This window comes from Ceratotherium simum, chromosome 34 (assembly GCF_057802395.1).
Source record: "Ceratotherium simum simum isolate JZ-2026a chromosome 34, ASM5780239v1, whole genome shotgun sequence".
In the NCBI taxonomy this organism is placed as follows: Eukaryota; Metazoa; Chordata; class Mammalia; order Perissodactyla; family Rhinocerotidae; genus Ceratotherium; species Ceratotherium simum.
The window spans coordinates 9,890,653-9,910,870 of record NC_141933.1 but is presented as its reverse complement, the minus strand read 5'-3'; the positions used below and the strand labels follow the sequence as shown (position 1 = coordinate 9,910,870).

At 37.7% G+C, this 20,218-nt stretch overlaps 1 protein-coding gene across 1 annotated transcript in view; it reads left to right on the top strand.

The window, feature by feature from the left end:
• The window catches only part of LOC101400020 (organic anion transporter 7-like), a 60,290-nt gene extending 59,026 nt beyond the window's left edge, over positions 1-1,264 (top strand). The window contains exon 10 of the mRNA XM_014792959.2: positions 1,101-1,264. Coding sequence (XP_014648445.2) covers positions 1,101-1,161 — 61 coding nt within the window. The 3' untranslated portion in view covers positions 1,162-1,264. The remainder of the gene's footprint in view (positions 1-1,100) is intronic.
• The last annotated feature ends 18,954 nt before the right edge of the window (positions 1,265-20,218 follow it).

The following is a 20,218-nucleotide window of genomic DNA, read 5'->3' as shown; positions in this document are numbered from 1 at the left end:
CCTGAACTAGTAGGTTTGTGGTGAAGAGGCCAAAATTAGCCACCCTAGTGTGACATACACAGCCCCTAAGGTATTTCACAAACGTGCACGTATCCAAACACCTGATTCTCATCTCCCTGTCCCTGGAAGCCCTCAACCCAGGGAGTGCAGGTAAGGTCTCTGAGATTGCTGATTCCTGTAGACCTGTGTAATTTGATTCTTATTCTCCAGAGAAACAGCACCAATAAGATGTGTATATATACCACAAGAGAGATTTACTTTAAGGAATTGGCTCACAAGATTGGAGGGGTTTACAAGTCTGAAGTCTGTAAGCAGACAGCAGCCTGGATTCCCAGGGAATAGTTGAAGGAAGATAAGAGTTCTCCAGTTGGAAGGCAAATCTGGAAGCAGAATTCCTTATTCCTCTGGGGGATCTGTCTTTTTCCCATAAGGCCTTCAACTGATTGAATGAGACCCTCCACATTGTGAAGTGTAATGTGCTTTACTTGAAGTCTACTGATTTAAATACTAATAACATTTAAAAAATACCTTCAAAGAAACTTCTAGACTGGTGTTTGACCAAACATCTGGGCACTATGGTCTAACCAAGTTGACCTACAATATTAACCACCACAAGGCCTGAGGACTGCCCTGGTCACTGAGGAATCTGTGGAAGGTCAGGGAGAGGACAAGAGCCCCTCCCACAGATGACAACATTTCTCAGGGGAAGGAGTCCTGTTTTGCTTCCTGTGAGATTCAGACCATCTGTTTTTGACTGGGAAAGACAGTGTTGAGAACCAGAGATTTTAAACTGATGAAGAAAGTGAAAAGGTTCTAAAACTTTTCTATACTTCTTTGCCTTTTCCAAAACCATTTTTCCAATGCCAAGCTGTCCAAGGGTGAGACAAGAAACTATCAAAGCTGCCTTGTCAGATCCTGCTCTGGGAACAAGGTCTTTTTCTTCACAAGATTTACTCAAACCCTTGGGACAGGGTTCCTGGTTTGTAGGAAAGCTGCTTGGTGAAAGATAAGCTTGCTCTAAAGAATACAGGACATGTATGCTTATTTCATGTCTTTTCATTTTTTGTGTTTGTTTATTGGTTTCATTGTATTTTTACCAGGAGAAAAGGCTGGAGAAAAGCAAAGAAGGAAGATATTTCCATGAAAGTCACACCATTTTAAGGATCTCCAGGAACTAACTAACTGCTGATTCAAGACCAAAATAAAGGGGGAAAATGAGGTAATTCCTCATAAGGGAAAATATGTAAAATAAATAAATAAAATATATAATGGAAAAATGAAATTTTTTCCCATTGCAGAGTTAAATTACTAAGTATAAAATACCTATAATTATCATAATAAGAAATGTGAAGAAAAGATAATATTTTAAAACAACTTATAATAGTAGTATAATTGTAGCTAACCAGCATGTTCCTGGATAGCCAGTTTGATTAGTACTAAAAATAACAATTCTTCACCCAGTTAATAGGTAGAATAATTGATGTAGTAATTACAATGAAAAAATACATACTTTTGGAAGATTTGAAAAATAGTTACATATTTATCTAGAAACTAAAAATAAGGTAATTCAAAAAAAGAGGATCATGGAGTGAGGGGAGGCTGGCTACTGTATGAGGTAGCATATGTGGGATTTTATTATAAGTGCAATAGTCAAAATAGTAATACCAGATGCATGTACATATCAAGCGAATTCCAGAAACAGATCATAGTAAATGTAACACAATATATAATATTGGCATAATAAATCACAGGGCAAAAATAAGGATTATGTAACAGATCACATAAATAATTATTTAAAAATAAATGACTAATAATGAGACTTCATAACCTAAACTAAAATAATTCCACTTTAATGAAAAGTTAAATGAAATAAAAGAACTATAATTTTCATTACAAACCTTGGCTGCAATATCTTGGGTTAAGTACTTTTTGGATAGTAAAACAGAAGCCAGAAATTTAAAGACAAGTAGATTTGAATACTACTCATTTGAAGACTCTGCCGGGCAAAACCCTAACAACTTATTAGACAAAACTAGAAAAATATTCATCAAAATGATAAAAACAGTTAACTTTTAGTGGTGGACTTTGAAGTGACTGTTACTTTCTTCTTTGTAAGTTTCTGTAGTCAAAGTTTAAACAAAGAACACATAAAATTTCGAAATATTATATGTCAAAAATGAAAAGAGCAAATGACAACATAAACTGTTTTCAAAATGTGCTTTAAAATGTAGAATTCTCATAATTTCTACGCAAAAAGATAATAAATAATTCCATAGAAAATGAATAAAAGGTAGAACATATCATTTTCAAGTGATAAAAAGAAACATGGGCAATAAATCTATGAAAAACTGTACAAACCCACTGCAATTAAACAATACAAAATAAAATAAAATGTAAGATGAACTTACAATATGCTCATTGTCAAGGCTAGTGGAGTGCAGTTAAATAGAAATTCATTGATTGATGGTGAAATTATAAAATAATTCTTGCTAGAGACCTGCTAAAAACACAGATTGGTGTCATTATTATGAGCTTTGAAATAAACTTTCATTAATTCAATAGCCATTCATTGAGCATGTAGTAACTACCAAGAAGTATGATAAGCATCAGAACATGAAATGAAAAAATAGGCATAAAATACATATAACAGGTTTGTATCTTAGTACACAAGTGCGGGTGTTTTCTCACATTTTTATTTTCTACAGGTCAACGTAATTTAATTTAAGTTCCCATTTCCTCCAGGTTGGCGGTAAACCACAAATCAGTTAGTTTTGGGGATTATTTCCACAATCCTTCCCTAGCAGAACTATCTAATTCCCCTGGGCACATACAATGCCAAAGATATGGCATGACAACAAGAGAGGGCAGCTACTGGTTATCAGTTATCTGTTCAAAGAGATTACCAGGTTAATAATAGCCCTGTACACACTTGGTTGCTACAACATCCCATTTACCACATGAGGTGTTGGAATCTGGGGCTTCCACTCTGACTGTTCTGCTCCCTATGCAGCCACTCTGTTTGTGTCATCTGCTTCCCTAAGGCACTACTATTGTTCAGGACTGGGTCTTTCTCCTCCATAACCTACAGACCCTCTGCATATTTTGCCCCTTCCCAAACACTCAACTTCCTTCCTCTTCTCTGATTACCTCTTCCAGAGACCCTCAAGTTATCTTATGAACTTTAGATTTTGAAAACAAAGCCAATCAAGCTTCTTCCTTTCACCTCTATAATGCCTTCTGAGAGACAAAGAAGCAGAAAAATTACAAACTATAGAATTTGAGAAAGACACATCAGAAATTCCAAAGGAATCATCCATAACGAATGTCATTGGCTTCTCCAGCCACATTCTTTCTCCTAATGAAATGTTTGAGATCCTATCACAAAAAGGAACAGGTTGAACCTATGGTTGTTTACTTTGAAGGATGGTGGCCAATCCATAGATTCTGGTGTGTCTGGGGGAGAATGTCCCACAGTTCTTCATGGGCGTTTAATCGTGCAAACCAGCAGCTGTGCTCCGTGAGATGGTCAGTGGTGCAAGGATTGAAAAAGAGTGATGTAAGTAGTAACATCAGGGAAGATGGCAGAGTAGGAAGCACCAGGAAAACATCTTTGCATGTGGACAACAAAAGTAACGGCAGAAAGTATCTGGTTAACTATTTTAGAAAAATAAAGTCAGGTCAAAGCTTGCAGCTCCCAGGTGAGGCTTGGCTGATAAACTGTGATTAATTTCAGTCAATTTCAACAATTACCATAGTAGTGGCTACCATCTACACACACTTATCCCTATGGTGAGTAGCCATGCCCATGTTTTTGGAGCAGGTTGTGGGAGCCGGGGTGGGCAAAAAGGACCTTCTCCTTCAAACATCAAGGATCTGTGTTCTGATTGCTGCTTCTGATACCAGAGGTGCCTACATAGAGGTAGGTGGCCATTGTTACAAACTGCACAGGCTGAAGAAGCTTTAAGAGACGTAAAGAAAAAGCACTTTTTTTCTTCTTTTTCCCTTTTTCTCCTTTTGTGAGCTATACATTTAAGTACTAGGACAATAAAAAGCAACCACATATACATGGAAGTTTAGAAGCCAAAATTCAGGCTCAGGCAAAGATTTAGTCTCAGAATAGAACCAAGAAAACCTTAAGATTTCATCTTAGGATGATCTCTGGCACAGAGATACCCTGTAACAATTTTTTTAAATGAAAGAAAACCCTGGTAAAGGCAGAAAATCTGACTTCCAGTTTTACTGCATTAAGCTTCAAATGTCAAGTTTGCAACAAAAAGACATAGGAGACACAAAGAAAGAGAAATATATTACCCATTTACAGGAACAACGCAAATCAACAAAAGTCATCCCTGAGGAAGCTGGAGGATGAATTTACTAGGCAAAGCCTTTAAAACAACTGTCTTAAAGATACACAAAGAGCTGAAAGGAGACTTGAAAAAGGATGAGAAAATGATGTATGATCAAAATGAAAATGGCAATAAAAAGCTTGAAGATACGAGAAGGAACTAAAAAGAAATTATAGAGGTGAAAAGTACAATAATTGAAATGAAAATTTCACTAGAGGGGTCCAAAAGCAGATTTCAGGAGGCAGAAGAAAGAATCAGTGAACTTAAAGATAAGACCATTGAAATTATCAAATCTGGGAAACAGAAACATAAAATATTGAAAAAAGAGAGACAAAGCCTAAGAGACCTGTGTGACACCCTCAAGATGATCAATAAATGCATGAAAGAGTTATAGAAAAAAGGACCAAAAAAAAAATTGAAGAAATAATGGCTGAAATTTTCCCAAATTTCATGAAAGACATGAATATACAAATCTAAGAACCTCAACAAAGTCCAAATGTGATAAACCTATACAGGCCCACACAAGTCACATTATAACCAAGCTGTCAAAAGATAAAGACAAGGAAAGACTCATGAAAGCAGCAAGAGAGAAGCAACTCATCAGGTACAGAGATCCTCAATAAGATTATCAGTGAAATTCTTCAATTTCTTGGAGGCAAGGAGGCAGTGGGTTGATATATTCAAAGTGCTGAAGAAAAAAATTATCAGCTGAGAATTCTATATCTGACTAAACTGTCCTTTAAAAATGAGAGATAAATTAAGATATCCCTAGATAAGGAAAAGCTCAAGGAGTTCATTACCACTAGACCTGCCCTGCAAGAAATGCTAAAGGTAGTTTTCAAGTTGAAATAAAAGAACAATAGACAGTAATTCAAAGCTGCAACTATGTGCTGTGTATAAGAGGCTCACTTCAGAGGCAAAGACACAGATAGTTTGAAAGTGAAAGGATAGAAAAGGATATTTCATGCAAATAGTAATCAAAAGGGATCTGGTTGGCTATACTAGTATTAGACAAAATAGACTTGAAATAAAAAAGTTTACAAGAGACAAAAGAGAATATTATATGTTAATAAAAGCTTCAATACAGCAAGAATATCTAACAATTATAAATATTTACACACCTAATAACAGACCCTCAAAAGATATAAAGTAAGAGGGGGAAAGGTGGCAAACTAGGAAACACAAGGCATTTATTGCCCTATGGCAACATTAATAAAAATCTAGAGACTGAGTAAAGTAACTTTATCTGAGTTCTGGAAAACAACTAAAGGACTACAGTAACCAAGCAAATGCCAATAAAAAAAAAGGCACATTTAACAAGGCAGGAAATTTTTACTCACGCTTACCCCACCCCTTCCCCAGTGCAGCACAGTAATGGTCTAGAGGAAGCAGCAGCCCAGCTCCCAATCCCTTGTGTAAAACTGGAAGGAGCAGAGAAGACCTTAATTGCAATGTCCTAAACTGTCTGGGGGCTGCATAAAGCAGTTGTCTTCGTTTTGTGTAAGAGCTCAGGGCAGGAAAAGGAGCATAACTCAGATCTCAAGCTGGAAAAAGAGACTGAAACTGGTGAACAATGGTCGCAAAAGCTCGGAGGGACTACAGGCATATGAACATGATGATATTTCGGTCAATGAGAGACTGCATATAAAACAGTGGTCCAATAAGATTATAATGGAGATGAAAATTTATGAGAAGAGCAACACCTCCTCAAGAAGAGTCTCAGGCAGGTCCTTCAAAAGGTATTCTAGAGGAAGGTATTGTTATAAGAGATGACAGCTTCATGTGTTTTATTGCCCCTGAAGACTTTCCAGTGGGACAAGATGCAGAGGTGGAAGATAGCGATATTGATGATCCTTACCCTGTATAGGCCTAGGCTAAAATGTGTATTTTTGTCTTAGTGTTTAACAAAAAAGTTTAAATTAAAAAACAGTTTTTAATTTAAAAATAGAAAAAAGCTTATAGAATAAGGGTATAATGAAAGAAAATATATTTTTACAGCTGTACAATGTGTCTGTGTTCTAAGCTAAGTGTTATCACAAAAGATTCCAAAAGTTTAAAAAAGTTAAAGTTTATAAAGTAAAAAAGTCACAGTAAGCTCTTCATTTATTATTGAAGAAAGAAAATTTAAAAAAAAATAAATTTAGTGTAGCCTAAGTGTACAGTGTTTATAAAGTCTATAGTAGTGTACAGTAATGTCCTAGGCCTTCACATTCGTTCACCACTCACTCACTAACTCATCCAGAGCAACTTTCAGTCCTGCAAGCTTCATTCATGGTAAGTTACCTATACAGGTGTGCCAGTTTTTTTTTTTTTGAGGAAGATTAGCTCTGAGCTAACGTCTGTGTCCATGTTCCTCCATTTTACGTGGGACTTCTGCCACAGCATGGCTTGATAAGTGGTGCTTTGGTCCGCACCCAAGATCCGAACCTGCAAACCCTGGGCCACTGATGAGGAGATTGTGAACTTAACCACCATGCCACTGGGCTGGCCCCCAGGTGTACCAGTTTTTTAATCTTTTATACAGTATTTTTCTGTAGCTGTTCTATGTTTAGATATGTTTAGACATACAAACACTTGGTATTGTATTACAATTGCCCACAGTATTCAGTACAGTAACATGCTATACAGGTTTGTAGCCTAAAAGCAATAGGCTATACCATATAGCCTAGGTTTGTAGCAGGCTATACCATATAGGTTTGTGTAAGTACACTCTATAATGTTCATACAATGACAAAATCACCTAATGATGCATTTCTCAGAAACCGTCCCCATCATTAAGAGACACATGACTGTAAAATCTATAGAAGCCTGAGGGAGAGATTACTAGTGGAGAAATACAATAGACTTTCTAAAGTTCCAAAGCAGAGACTCTTTGCAAAATAAACAAATTTAAAAGCAGCTATGTATATAAGGGAATTGACAAAGCCAGAGGAAGACTCATGCAGGATGCATTCTCAGAAAAGACCTGAGACAACCTTAAGCTTCACCTTGAGCTGATTACAAGGCTCAAAACACACTCTGCTAATTAGTGAAGACCATGCCCCACAGAAAGCCAATCTACAAAGATAAGCAGAGGGAGCTGTTTCTTCAAATGCCCAATATTCAACAAAACATCATGAGTCTTACAAAGGAACTGAAAAATGTCGTGCAATTAAAGGAAGAAAATGGCAGCAGAAACCATCCCTCTGTAAAGATAGGCCTCAGATCCACCACATAAGGACTTTAAAACAACAATCTTGAATAAGCTGAAAGAACTAAAAGAAAACATGGACAAAGAACTAAAAGATACCAGGAAAACTATATATGAACAAGATGAGACTATAACAAGAGAGAGAAATTATAAAAAAAAGAACCAAGCAGAAATTGCAAAGGTGAAAAATACAATAACTGAATTGAAAACATAAGGATGTTATGCAACTCAATAGCCAAAAAAAAAAAAAAAAAACAAAACCCCAAAAATCCAATTTTAAAATGGGCAGAGGACCTGAATAGACGTTTTTCCAAAGGAGACATAGATATATGCAAAGGTGCTCAACATCACTAACAGGCAGAGAAATGCAACTCAAAACCACAATGAGATATCACCTCACACCTGTTAGAAAGGCTACTATCAAAAAGAGAAGACATAATAAGTGTTGGTGGAGATGTGGTGTTATCTATTGCTGCAAAACAAATCACTCCAAAACTTAGCATCTTAAAACAAACATTTGTTATCTCACACAGTTTCTGAGGGTCAAGAATCCTGAAGTAACCTAGCTGGATACCTCTGGCTCACGGTCTTTTATGACGTCACACTCAAGCTGTTAGCAGAGGTTTAACTTATCTAAAGGTTTGACTGGTGCTGGAGGATCTACTTCCAACATGGCTCACTTTCTGGATGCTATTGAAAAATGGCCTCAGTTCCTTGTCACAGGGGTCTCTTCTCAGAGAATGTCCTCATGATGTGGCAACTTGCTTGCCCAGGAGCAAATAACTCAGAAGACATAGCTACCAAGATGGCAGCTGCAGTTTCTTTTCATGACTTAATCTCTAAAACCACACATTATCATTTATACTCTGTTCACTTATTCAGAGATGAGTCAATAAGTCCAGCCCATGCTCAAGGACATGCAGGGGGAGGCACTCCAACTTTTAAAGGGAAATTTATCAAACTGTGTATGGATATATTTATTTTAAAAACCACAAACTGCCTCTTTGTTCAATTTCTACTTCTGAGTCCCTTATACGATTACAAATGTTGGTTCTAGAAGCACTTTTTATAAAATTTCCTGCATATATGTTTCTGCCTCAGATTCTCTTTCCCAGGGACCAAAAAAAAAAAAAAAAAAACCACCTATGGCAATGGCTAATGAAACACAGTAACACTTTGGGAAAAATATAGAAAAATGGGACGCCAACAAGAGTATTACTTAATATATACAATCAAAATAAATCAAGGAAGGATAATCAACAATTTGAGGGTAGCTGTCCCAATAAAAAATCATGATCCCTTATCTAATTTTCATACCAGAGCTAGTTCTCAGAACCCAAAACCACTGACTGGAGGAGAAAACTTATCCCCATAAGCAAGAACTCTGGAAAACCATGGTAATCGCATACAGGAAAGATTCTTCCAGTCCTTCTTAGAGAGATCTGACATGATTTACTTGGGTGAACATGCACTGGAAACATTTTGAGGACTGCTTGACACAGAGTTCATGGTGACACTAAGATTGAAGGACTCAAAAAATCATCATGCTCCACATCTAAGAACAGGAGCTTAGGGGCTCAGGTAATTGAGTGTCTTGACTAAAGCCTGACTCACAGTAGAACCACAAGGTCCACCCTCTTAAAATGATTATGTCCCCAGTTCCTGCCTGTGTAATGGGATTGAGCATACTGAGAGGTTTGCAGAAACCCCATATTGGTTCCTTGGCCTGTGGAGTAAGAGCTATCCTAGCGGAAAAAAACAAGTAGAAATTGAAAACTACTGTCTAACTCACTCCCAAGACAGTAAATCAGAAACAATAGTGTATTCCTGGTGAATAGCAAAAGTTATTCCACCCTTAGAGGCCTAAAGCACACAGGGGTAGTAGTTTCCATCATGTCTCCATTTAATTATTTGTAGGGTCAGAGTTAAGTAAATTAAGTCTGGCACTGCAAATAGTTGACTTATCTTGGATAATGGGAGACTACCATAAATAGAACCAAACATTAGACTGAATTACAGCTTGTTGCCACATGTAGTGTCTTTACTGGAGCCAATTAACTCAGATTCATGTCATGGCACATGAGTCCTAATCTGTGGAATGTGTTGTTTCCATCCCTATTAAGTATAATAACTAAAAGTAGTCCACATTCACATGAGATGTGCAGCAATATACGCTTATTTTCTTGCCCCAAGAATCTGTTACCTCTCTTTCCTATCCTTATAATATAATCCAAAAGACCCGGACTGTGTGCATATTGCATAGAATATCATGTTGGTCCTTTATACCAATGACATGATATTCATCAGAATAGATGATCAAGAAATGGCAGTACATTGGAGACTTTGGCCAGACATATGTGATACTAAGTGGGAGAAATAAACTGCAAATATTCACAAGCCCACAACATCAGGGATATTTTAGAATTCCAGATAGCTTGGGCATGCCATGATATGTCCTACAAAATAAAAGACAAATTATTATATCTTGCATCTCCCACTACTAAGAAGGAAGCACAGTGCCTAGGAGGCCTCATTACTGCTATAGGTAGATTTTCCATACTTGGAGTGCTTCTTTTCAATCTATTAGTTGAGTATCATGGAAGACTGCCAGGTCTTACGGGGACCCAGTATATGAAATGGCTCTGGAAAAGCTGTGAGCAGTCTCGCACTTGGGTCATACTACCTGAAAATACCTCCTACAGTAGAAGAGTCATCTGGAGTGGGAAAAGGTGTATAAATTTTATGTCATCTCAATAGGAGAAATACATCATAGCCCCTGATGATGTGGAACAAGGTCATGCCACCTGAAGCATGACTAAAGACTCTAAATTGCCATGTGACCAGAGCACATGATCACTAAGTTGTCTTAAAGCCACCAAGTCATATTGTCAGGTGGGCCAGCAGCAATCCATCCTAAGATGGGGGTGGTTCATCTGCAACAAGCATAGGTAGGGACAGAGGACAGAAATAAGATGCATAAGAGGTGGTTTTGAGACCCTATCATCTACTAATGTTACACCTAATTCCAGTTGACACCAAGCCCCCCGGGTGTCTGTTATCACCAGATGACACAGGAAGAAAATAATTGAGCTAGGCTCACATGTGGAATGACTCAATATATGAATACAAGCCACAAATGGACTGCTTCCATACTACTGGCCCACTCTGCGTGACCTCGAAAGTCAATGCTGACAGGAAGCTCTCTAAGTAGGCAGAGATCCACACATTATACATGATCATCCACTGTCCGTGGAAAGAAACAGCCTGCCATAAGATATATATGGATTAAAGAGGTTTTCAAATGGTTTAGCTTCCTGTTCTGGGTGGGAAAACATAAAAATTGGATGATAGCAGTATAGGAGGCCTGAGCAAGAGGCATGTGGCAGCACTTGTGGGAGTGGAATGATGTGTGAAGATCTTTGTATCATATTTATCAACCACGGGAGACCATAGACCATAGGTGAGGCATTAAACCACTGAGTAAGCAAAATGACTTCGAGTTGATATCCACCATCCTCTTTCGTCAGCCTCCCCAACATGGGCAAAATTGGCTTCTGACTGGAGGCAAGTATTGAGGCTATGCAGGGGTCCAATGGCATGGGATCCCACTCACCATCTCTAAAATATCTGCTGTTGCTTCCAAATGTCTAAACTGCAAGCAGCAGAGACAAATGCTGTGTCATCAATATAGCACCATTCTTCAAGGAGACCAACCAGCACCTTGATGACAAATTGATTAGATTAGTTCCCTTTCATCTCCGAAGGTTCAGGGGTTCATACTGAACAGAATCAACATATATTCTGGGTAAGGATTTCTCTTTCTTGCCTTCATGGCTTCAACCAGCACAACTACCCAAAGGCCTTGAGAGTGTATGATCAATCAACACAGGATCCTTCATAACGCTTCATTGAACTGAGAGACATACATGGAAGGAAAAGAGGTACGGTAGTGGATTCATGAGCTTGGGATCCCCTGGTTTTATCATACAGTCTACCACCCAGAAGCTCCCAGTTCCAAGAGCAATGGGACAGCCTTGTGAAAGTGCAGATGAGATTCCAGTTGAGATGATACTCTGCTAAAATGGGATATCATTTTCCAGGATGCAACATATGCTCTAAATCTGAAGCACAGTACATGGTGCTTTGTTCCCCCAGAGGTAGGATAAATGGCCTAGGAACAAAATGGTGGAAGTTGAAAGGCTCCTTTTACCAAACACCCAATGTCCCACTTAGGGACTTGTTCTTTCTGTCACGGCAAATCAAGCCTCTGTGAGTAAAGAGATCACGGTATACAGAATGGAAAGATTTGCACCTGAAGAAATAGGGAGGGTGTCAAACATTAAGCTATGCCTATCCCTTAGTCACATCAGACTTCTGGGCTAAGAGGCTAGTAGGCAAGGAAAAGAGTCACCAATCTGACTAGAATAACAGAGCCTGATCATCAACAGGAGGTAGGGCTGATATTCCCAGTGTGCCTACATAATTTTCTCTCCCAACAGTATTCCATTGGGACATCTATTGGTTTTACCCTGCCTGATTTTGATAGTAAAAGGATATGAGAATTTGCCAGGACATGAAAAGGCCATGGTGTGTAGAGCTCTGACACCTCAGAGATTGGGTCTGTGTCACTCCTTCTGGTATGCCACCTAGAATAGGAGAATGAGAGATATCTATAATGGATTGTGGAGGATAGAGATGATGAGTAACATCTGCAGCCCTGAGACCAGCTATAATGGTGGGATATGTGTGTAGATAATCACTCTAACTCCCTCTTAAAAGTTTTTCCTGAAAGAGTTGTTCCACTGTGAGATGAACTTATACAAATCAAGTACATCTGTGTAGCACAAATATTGAACTGTCATGGAAATTGTGATACCTGTGAAGCACCATCTAGATTTCCCTTTCAGGATCGAAATACTAATTCTTAAATGCTCTGACTTTGGGCAAGTGATAGTTCACAGCTTCCCTTGGAATTGCTTTTAGCCAAAGGAAACTACATCCTCCAAGGTTACACTCCTCTACTAAGGGGCAGCTTCTATTGACTGAGTAGTCAATGTTGGGTTACAGTGGTTCACACTATGGCTTAATTCCAGACATTTATGAAGAGCCATTCCATCTCCATATCTGCCCATGGAATGGCTTAAAGACTATCTATCATGGTTCAACATGTACCTTTCAACAATCATGCTTCCCTCACACATTTACAGATTGTAGTTCTTAGAGTATGTTCTACTAAACCTCCTGTGTGCAAACTTGTGCCTCAGATTTTCTTTCACAGGAAACCAAGCCAAGACAAACACTAAAGTGTCCATGTGCCTGCAGTGAAGCAGCCCAAGATAGCATGGATATTGTTTCTTCATTTTTTACTGGAACCATATTGAGTCAGGCAACCCTACAATTTTCTCTCTGGTCTTATTGTGATTATGGAAAGATATTTAGTAGGTAGAATTGACTGGATTTGGAATTGACTGAGTTTTGAGTGAGTGTAAAGGGAGAGTCAAAGGTATTGTAAAAGCTTTTGACATGGGTAACTGGTGGATGGGAGTACCATTTACAGAGATAGATAAGAGGAGCAAGTGATAGCAAGAGGAGGAGGATCTGAAGGAGATAGTAGCAATGATACATTTCTGTTTCTCTTGTAGTTTTTCTAGACATTCCTAATATCTACTTTGCTGGATCAATCTTCTTGATGCTGTATTTAAAATCAGAGTTCCAAGAGCTCATCCCTAGCCGTCTTCATTTCTCCTTTGACATAATCTTCTTTGGTGCTCCTGACACTAATAGGCACTTAACCTGTATCTATACCTACTACGTCTCCAACCCAGACCCTCTATTTAGTCTAGACACATGTTTCAAACACCAACTAGAAAACCCTACCTAAATATCCCTAAGCAAATAATGGAAGGAAAGCATAAATCTGCTCCTCTTATATTTTGAATTTAGAGAATGTCATTCAGATGCACAAGAAAGAAATCTAACAGTCAATTTGATTTCCTCACTCTCCCTATTCATAAATTCAATACTCAATGATTCACAAAATTCTGATGATAAAAATGTATCATCATATAACATCTCCATAAAAATATCTCTCAAAATCATCTCTTTATGTCCATCTCACTTCAACAAATTTAATTAAGACCTTCTTCATATCTCACGCAAGCTATTGCAATATCCTTCTGTATAGGTCTCCTTGACTTCAGCCATATTCTGTTTCCCTTTTCCTTTTCTTTTTTTTTTTTTTAAAGATTTTATTTATTTATTTTTCCCCCCAAAGCCCCAGTAGATAGTTGTGTGTCATAGCTGCACATCCTTCTAGTTGCTGTATGTGGGACGCGGCCTCAGCATGGCCGGAGAAGCAGCGTGCCGGTGGGAGCCCGGGATCCGAACTCGGGTCGCCAGCAGTGGAGCGCGCTCACTTAACCACCAAGCCACGGGGCCGGCCCCCCTTTTCCTTTTCAACTTCCATGACAGGGATTCTTTTTTACTAAACACATGGGAATATGGCACTCTTTTAAAAACCCTTTGGTGAGAAGTGACATCAGTGTCATGGTGGAGTTAGTTGTTCCCTTTGTCTCTTCCCTCTTAGTTACTATAAAACAGACATCCATTGACCAACAGAGGATTCCCTACATAGCACAACAGGATATGTGAGGGATCCATGCTGCTATACATCTGAAAGTAGTTGACTGGACCCACGGGAACTACGGGAACTAGGGGAGTAGCCCTTACCCTATCCCCAGCAGCAGCATCCAGGCTGTGGATCATCACACAGCAGCCAGCATGACTGTGAGTGGAGGTAGGGGCAGCCTGGCTCACACACAAACATCTCCAGATGGCAGTGGCTCAGCCTGTGAGAGGAATCAACAAGTAGCAGCAGCCCCACCAGCATGAGTACGACACACTGATGGGAAGTAGCCCCACCCATGTGAATATGTCCTACTGTAAGGCAACAACCCAGCCATGCAAACAGGCCTCGCCAAGTGGCAGCAGTCCCACCCATGTGAACACAGAGTGGCCCAACTGGCACTACTATGAACTTATGGGGTGGGAACAGAGAAAACAGCCCACAGTGGTAGCAGGTGGACTCCGCAACCAGATGCATCAGGAATGATAGCAGAACCAGTGATCCAGCTTCTAGTGGGGACAACCGCAACAGCACCTCCACCAACAGGAGGGTTGCATAAAAGTCCCCAGGTCCTCAGGCTCCTGTCAGCAACAATGACCCCCATGAACCCAGCCCCACTGGCAGCAGTGAAACCAGTACCCCAAGACAACCAGAGAACAGCAGCATAGGTGGTGCATGGGGCAGCAGCAGCCAAGCCTGTGTGGAGCCATTGGAGGAATAAGAGATCCTGGTTAAGTGAACCTAATTAACCAAGCTGTAACCAAATAAGAAAAAGTGACTACTACCACAAATGCTCCAGCAGAAGATCAATTCATCAAACACCACAAAGAACTACAGTAACATGAGAGAACAGAAGGAAAATGACAACTAACCAGAAACCAAACTGGAAGTCACAGAAGATTATAACCAAAATGACAGAGAATTCAAAATAGCTGTCATGAAGAACTTGACAAGTTACAAGAAGACTCAGAAGGACAGTTTAATGAGCTCAGAAATAAAATAAATGAACAGGAGTACTTCTCCAAAGATATTGAAGCTCAAAAAAATAAATAAATAAAAACCAAAAAACCCCCAGAAATTCTGGATATAAAGAACACAATTAATAAGATAAAAAGTAATGTAGAATGCAAAAAAACAAAACAAAACAAAAAACTAGAGCAGACCTTATGGAGGAGAGAGTTAGTGTGCTTGAAGATAGAAATCTAGAAATGTTTCAGGTGGAGGATGAAAGAAAACTAAGATTTAAAAAATAATGAAGAAGTTCTTCAAGAAATATCTGACTCAATTAGGAAAAGTAACATAAGGAAATAGGTGTCTGAGAGGGAGAACACAGGGGAGAAGGAGCAGAGAGCTTAATCAAAGAAATAATAAATGAGACCTTCTGAAACCTGGGGAAGAAACTGGATATGCAAGTACATGAAGCCAATAGATCTTCTAAGAACATCAATGAAAAAAAGACCTTCTCCAAGGCATATACTATTAAAACTGTCAAAGGTCAATCACAAAGAAAGAATATAAAGGACAACCAGAGAGAATAAAAAACCTACAAAGGAAGCCCCATTAGGCTATCAGCAGATTTCTCAGTAGAAACCGTACAGGCTAGGAGAGAGTGTAATGATATATTCAAAATATTGAAATACAAAAATTATTAGCCAAGAATACTCTATCCAGTAAAGTTACCCTACAGTTATGAGGGAGAAATAAAAGTTTCCCAGACAAACAGAAGCTGAGGGAGTTAATTGGCACTAGATCTGCCTTACAAGAAATGTTGTAAAGAGACCTCCTGCCTGAAACAAAAAGGCAAAGGTTTCCAAAGCTTTCAGAAAGGAGATAAACAGACAGGCAAACTCAGAAAATTGCAGCTCTGTATCAGAATAGGTTAGCAACACTTAATTATAACATAAAGGTTAAAGGGAAAGAAAGCATCAAAAATAACTACAAACACTTCAATTTGGTCACAAACTGACAACACGAAAGAGAATAATTTGTGACAACTAAAGCATAGAAAAGGAAGAGGAAATGGATGGAACCTGCTTAGGTTAACAAAGAAAAGAAGCTATCAGAAAATGGTCTATCTCATCTATCAGATCTTTATACAAACCCCATGGTAACCACTAAACAAAAAATCAGAGCAGATTCACAAATTATAAATGAAGAAAAAAGAGTAAAACATCATAGAAAGCCCCAAACTGAAATGACAGGCAGAAATACAAAGGAAAAGAAAAAATGGAAATATAGAATAACCAGAAAACAAAAGATAAAATGGCACTATTGAGCCCTCATATATCAGTAATCACCCTAGATGTTAATGAATTGAATTCACCAATCAAAAGACACAGAGTAGCTATCTGGGTTAAAAAACAAGACCCAACAATATACTGCCTCCAGGAAACACATCTCAGCTCTAAAGACAAACATAGGCTCAGAGTAAAGGGATGGGATATGATACTCCAAGTAAATGGCAAGCAAAAGAAAGCAAGTATAGCCATACTTATATCAGACAAAGCAGACTGCAAGATAAAAAAAAAGAGATAAAGATGGAGATTATATAATGATAAAAGGGACATACCATCAACAAGACAAAACACTTATTAACATATATGCACCTCACACAGGAGCACCAAAGTATATAAAGCAAATATTAACAAACCTAAAGAGAGAAATTGACAACAACACAGCAATAGTAGGGAGACATTAACACCCCACTTACATCAATGGATAGATCTTCCAGACAGAAAGTCAACAAGGAAACAGTGGCCTTAACTGAAACACTAGACCATATGGAGTCAATAGATATATATAGAACATTCCATCCAAAAACAGCAGAATACATATTTGTCTCAAGTGTACATGAAACATTCTCAAAAATAGAGCACATGTTGGGATGCAAGGCAAGGATCAATAAATTTAAGAAGATTGAAATCATATCAAGCACCTTTTCTGACCACAATGGTATGAAACTAGAAATCAACTGCAAGAAAAACGCTGGAAAAGGCACAAATGTGTGGAGGTCAAACAACATGCTGCTAAACACTATTGGATTAATGAAGAAAACAAAGGAGAAGTCAAAAAGTAACTAGAGACAAATGAAAATGAAAACACAACATACCAAACTTATGGAAAGTACCCAAGTAGTACTAGGAGAGAAATTTATAGCAATAGAGGCCTGCCTCAACAAACAAGAAAAATCTCAAATAAACAATCTCAAATATACCTAAAAGAACTAGACAAAGAAGAACAAAGCCCACAGTCAGTAGAGGGAAGGAAATAATGCAAATCAGAACAGAAATAAGCACAACACAGACTAAAGAAACAAAGAAAGGGTCAATGAAACTAAGAGCTAGTTGTTTGAGAAGATAAACAAAATTGATAAGCCCTTAGCTAAACTCACTAAGAAAAAAAGAGAGAAGACTCAAATGAACAAAATTAGAAATGAAAGAGGAGGGGCTGGTGTGGTGGCATATGGTTAAGTTCATGTGCTCCATTTTGGTGGCCCCAGGTTCAGATGTTCAGATCCCAGGTGTGGACCTACATACTGTTCATCAAGCCATGCTGTAGCGGCATCCCACATACGAAATAGAGGAAGATTGGCACAGATGTTAGCTCAGGGACAATCTTCCTCACCAAAAAAAAAAAAAAAAAAAAGAGGAGAAATAAGAGAATACTTGAAAAGCTACCAACAAACTGGATATCCCAGAAAAATGGATAAATTCTTAGAATTGTACAACTTTCCAAAACTGAATCAAGAAGAAATAGAGATTCTGAGTAGATCAATCACCAGTAAGGAGGTTGAAACAGTAATCAAAAACCTCCCAAAAAACAAAAGTCCAGGACCAGATGGCTTCTCTGGAGAATTCTACCAAACATTCAAGGAAGATTTAATATTTCTCCTTCTCAAACTATTCCAAAAATTGAAGAAGAGGGGACGTTTCATAACCCATTCTATGTAGCTAACATTACCTTGATATCAAAACCAGACAAGGACAACACAAAAACCAAAAATTACAGGCCTATATCGCTGATGAACATAGATGCAAATATCCTCAGCAAAATATTAGTAAACAAAATAGACCATACATTAAAAGGATCATACACTGTGATCAAGTGGGATTTATTCCAGGGATACAGGAATGATTCAACAGTGGCAAATCAATCAGTGTGATACACCACATTAACAAAATGAAGAATAAAAATCACGTGATCATCTCAGTAGATACAGAGAAAAATTTGACAAGATTCAACATCCATTTATGATAAAAACTCTCAAAAAAATGGGTATAGAAGGAAAATACCTCAATATAATAAAGTCTATATACAACAAACTCACAGCCAATGTCATACTCAATGGAGAAAACTGAAAGTCATTCTTCCGAGAAAAGGAATAAGACAAGGATGCCCACTCTTGCCATTCTTATTCAACATAGTACTGGAAGTTTTAGCCAGAGCAATTAGGAAATAAACAGAAATAAATGGGATCCAAATTGGAAAGGAAAATGTGAAAGTCTCACTATTAGCAAATGACATGACTCTATACATAAAAATCCTACAGAATCCACCAAAAACTACTGGAAAGAATCAACAAACAAAGTAAAGTATCATGATACAAAATCAACATACAAAAATCAGTTGTTATTCTATAAGCTAATAATGAACTGGCAGAAAGTGATGTCAAGAATACAATCCCGTTTACAATCTCAACAAAAAGAACAATATACCTAGAAATAAACTTAACCATGAAGGTGAAAGACCTATACACTGAAAACAGTAAGACATTACTGAAAGAAATTGAAGAAGACATTAAAAAATGGAAACATATTCCGTGCTAATTGATTGGAAGAAATAACATAGTTAATAAGTCTGTACTTCCTAAAGCAATTGACAGATTCAGTGCAATCCCTATCAAAGTCTTTGTGTTGTATTTTATGGAAATAGAACAAAGAATCATAAAACTTACATGGAACAACAAAAGAACACATAAACACAAAATTTAACTTGAAATGGGTTAATGACTTAAATGTGAAACCTGAAACCATAAAATTCCTAGAAGAAAATGGGAAAAAAGATCCTTGACATGGGCCTTAGGAATGATGTTTTGGATATGTTACCTAAAGCACAAGCAACAAAAGTAAAAATAAACAAGAGAGACTACATCAAACTAAAATGCTTCTGCACAGCAAAAAAAAATTGATCAATAAAATTAATGCACGACCTACAGAAGGGGAAAAAATATTTGCAAATCATATATCTGATAAGGAGTAATATCCAAAATATATAAAGAAGTCATACAACTCAAAAGCAAAACATCAAATAATCCAATTACAAATGGGCAAAGGACCTGAATAGACATTTAACCAAGGAAGATATAGAGATGGCCAACATGTCCATGAAAAGGTGCTCAACATCACTAACCATTAGGAAAATGCAAATCAAAACCACAATGAGATTGCCTCACATCTGTTAGAATGGCTATCACCAAAAAGAGAAGAACAAATGCTGGTGAAGACGTGGAGAAAAGGGATGCTTATGCACTGATGGTAGTGTTGTAAATTGGTACAGCCAGTGTGGAAAACAGTATGGAGGTTCCTCAAAAAATTAAAAATAGAACTACTATATGATCCAGTAATTCCATGTCTGGGTATGTATCTGAAGAGAACAAAAACACTATGTTGCAGAGATATCTGCACCCCTGTATTCATTGTAGCATATTTACAATGGCCAAGACATGGAAATGACCTAATTGTCCATCAAGGGATGAATGGATAAAGAAGTTGTGATTATATATATACATATATGTATAATAATATATATGTACATATATACTATATGCATAATCATATATATACATAATCATATACATATATACATACATAAATAAGTATATACATATATATAATTCAGCCGTAACAAAGAAGAAGGAAATCTTGCCATTGGTAGCAACATAAATGGACCTTGAGGACATTATGCTAAGTGAAATAAATCCAACAGAGAAAGACAAATACTGTATGATCTCACCTAATGTGGATTCTGAAAAAACAAAAACAAACCCATAGAAGAAGA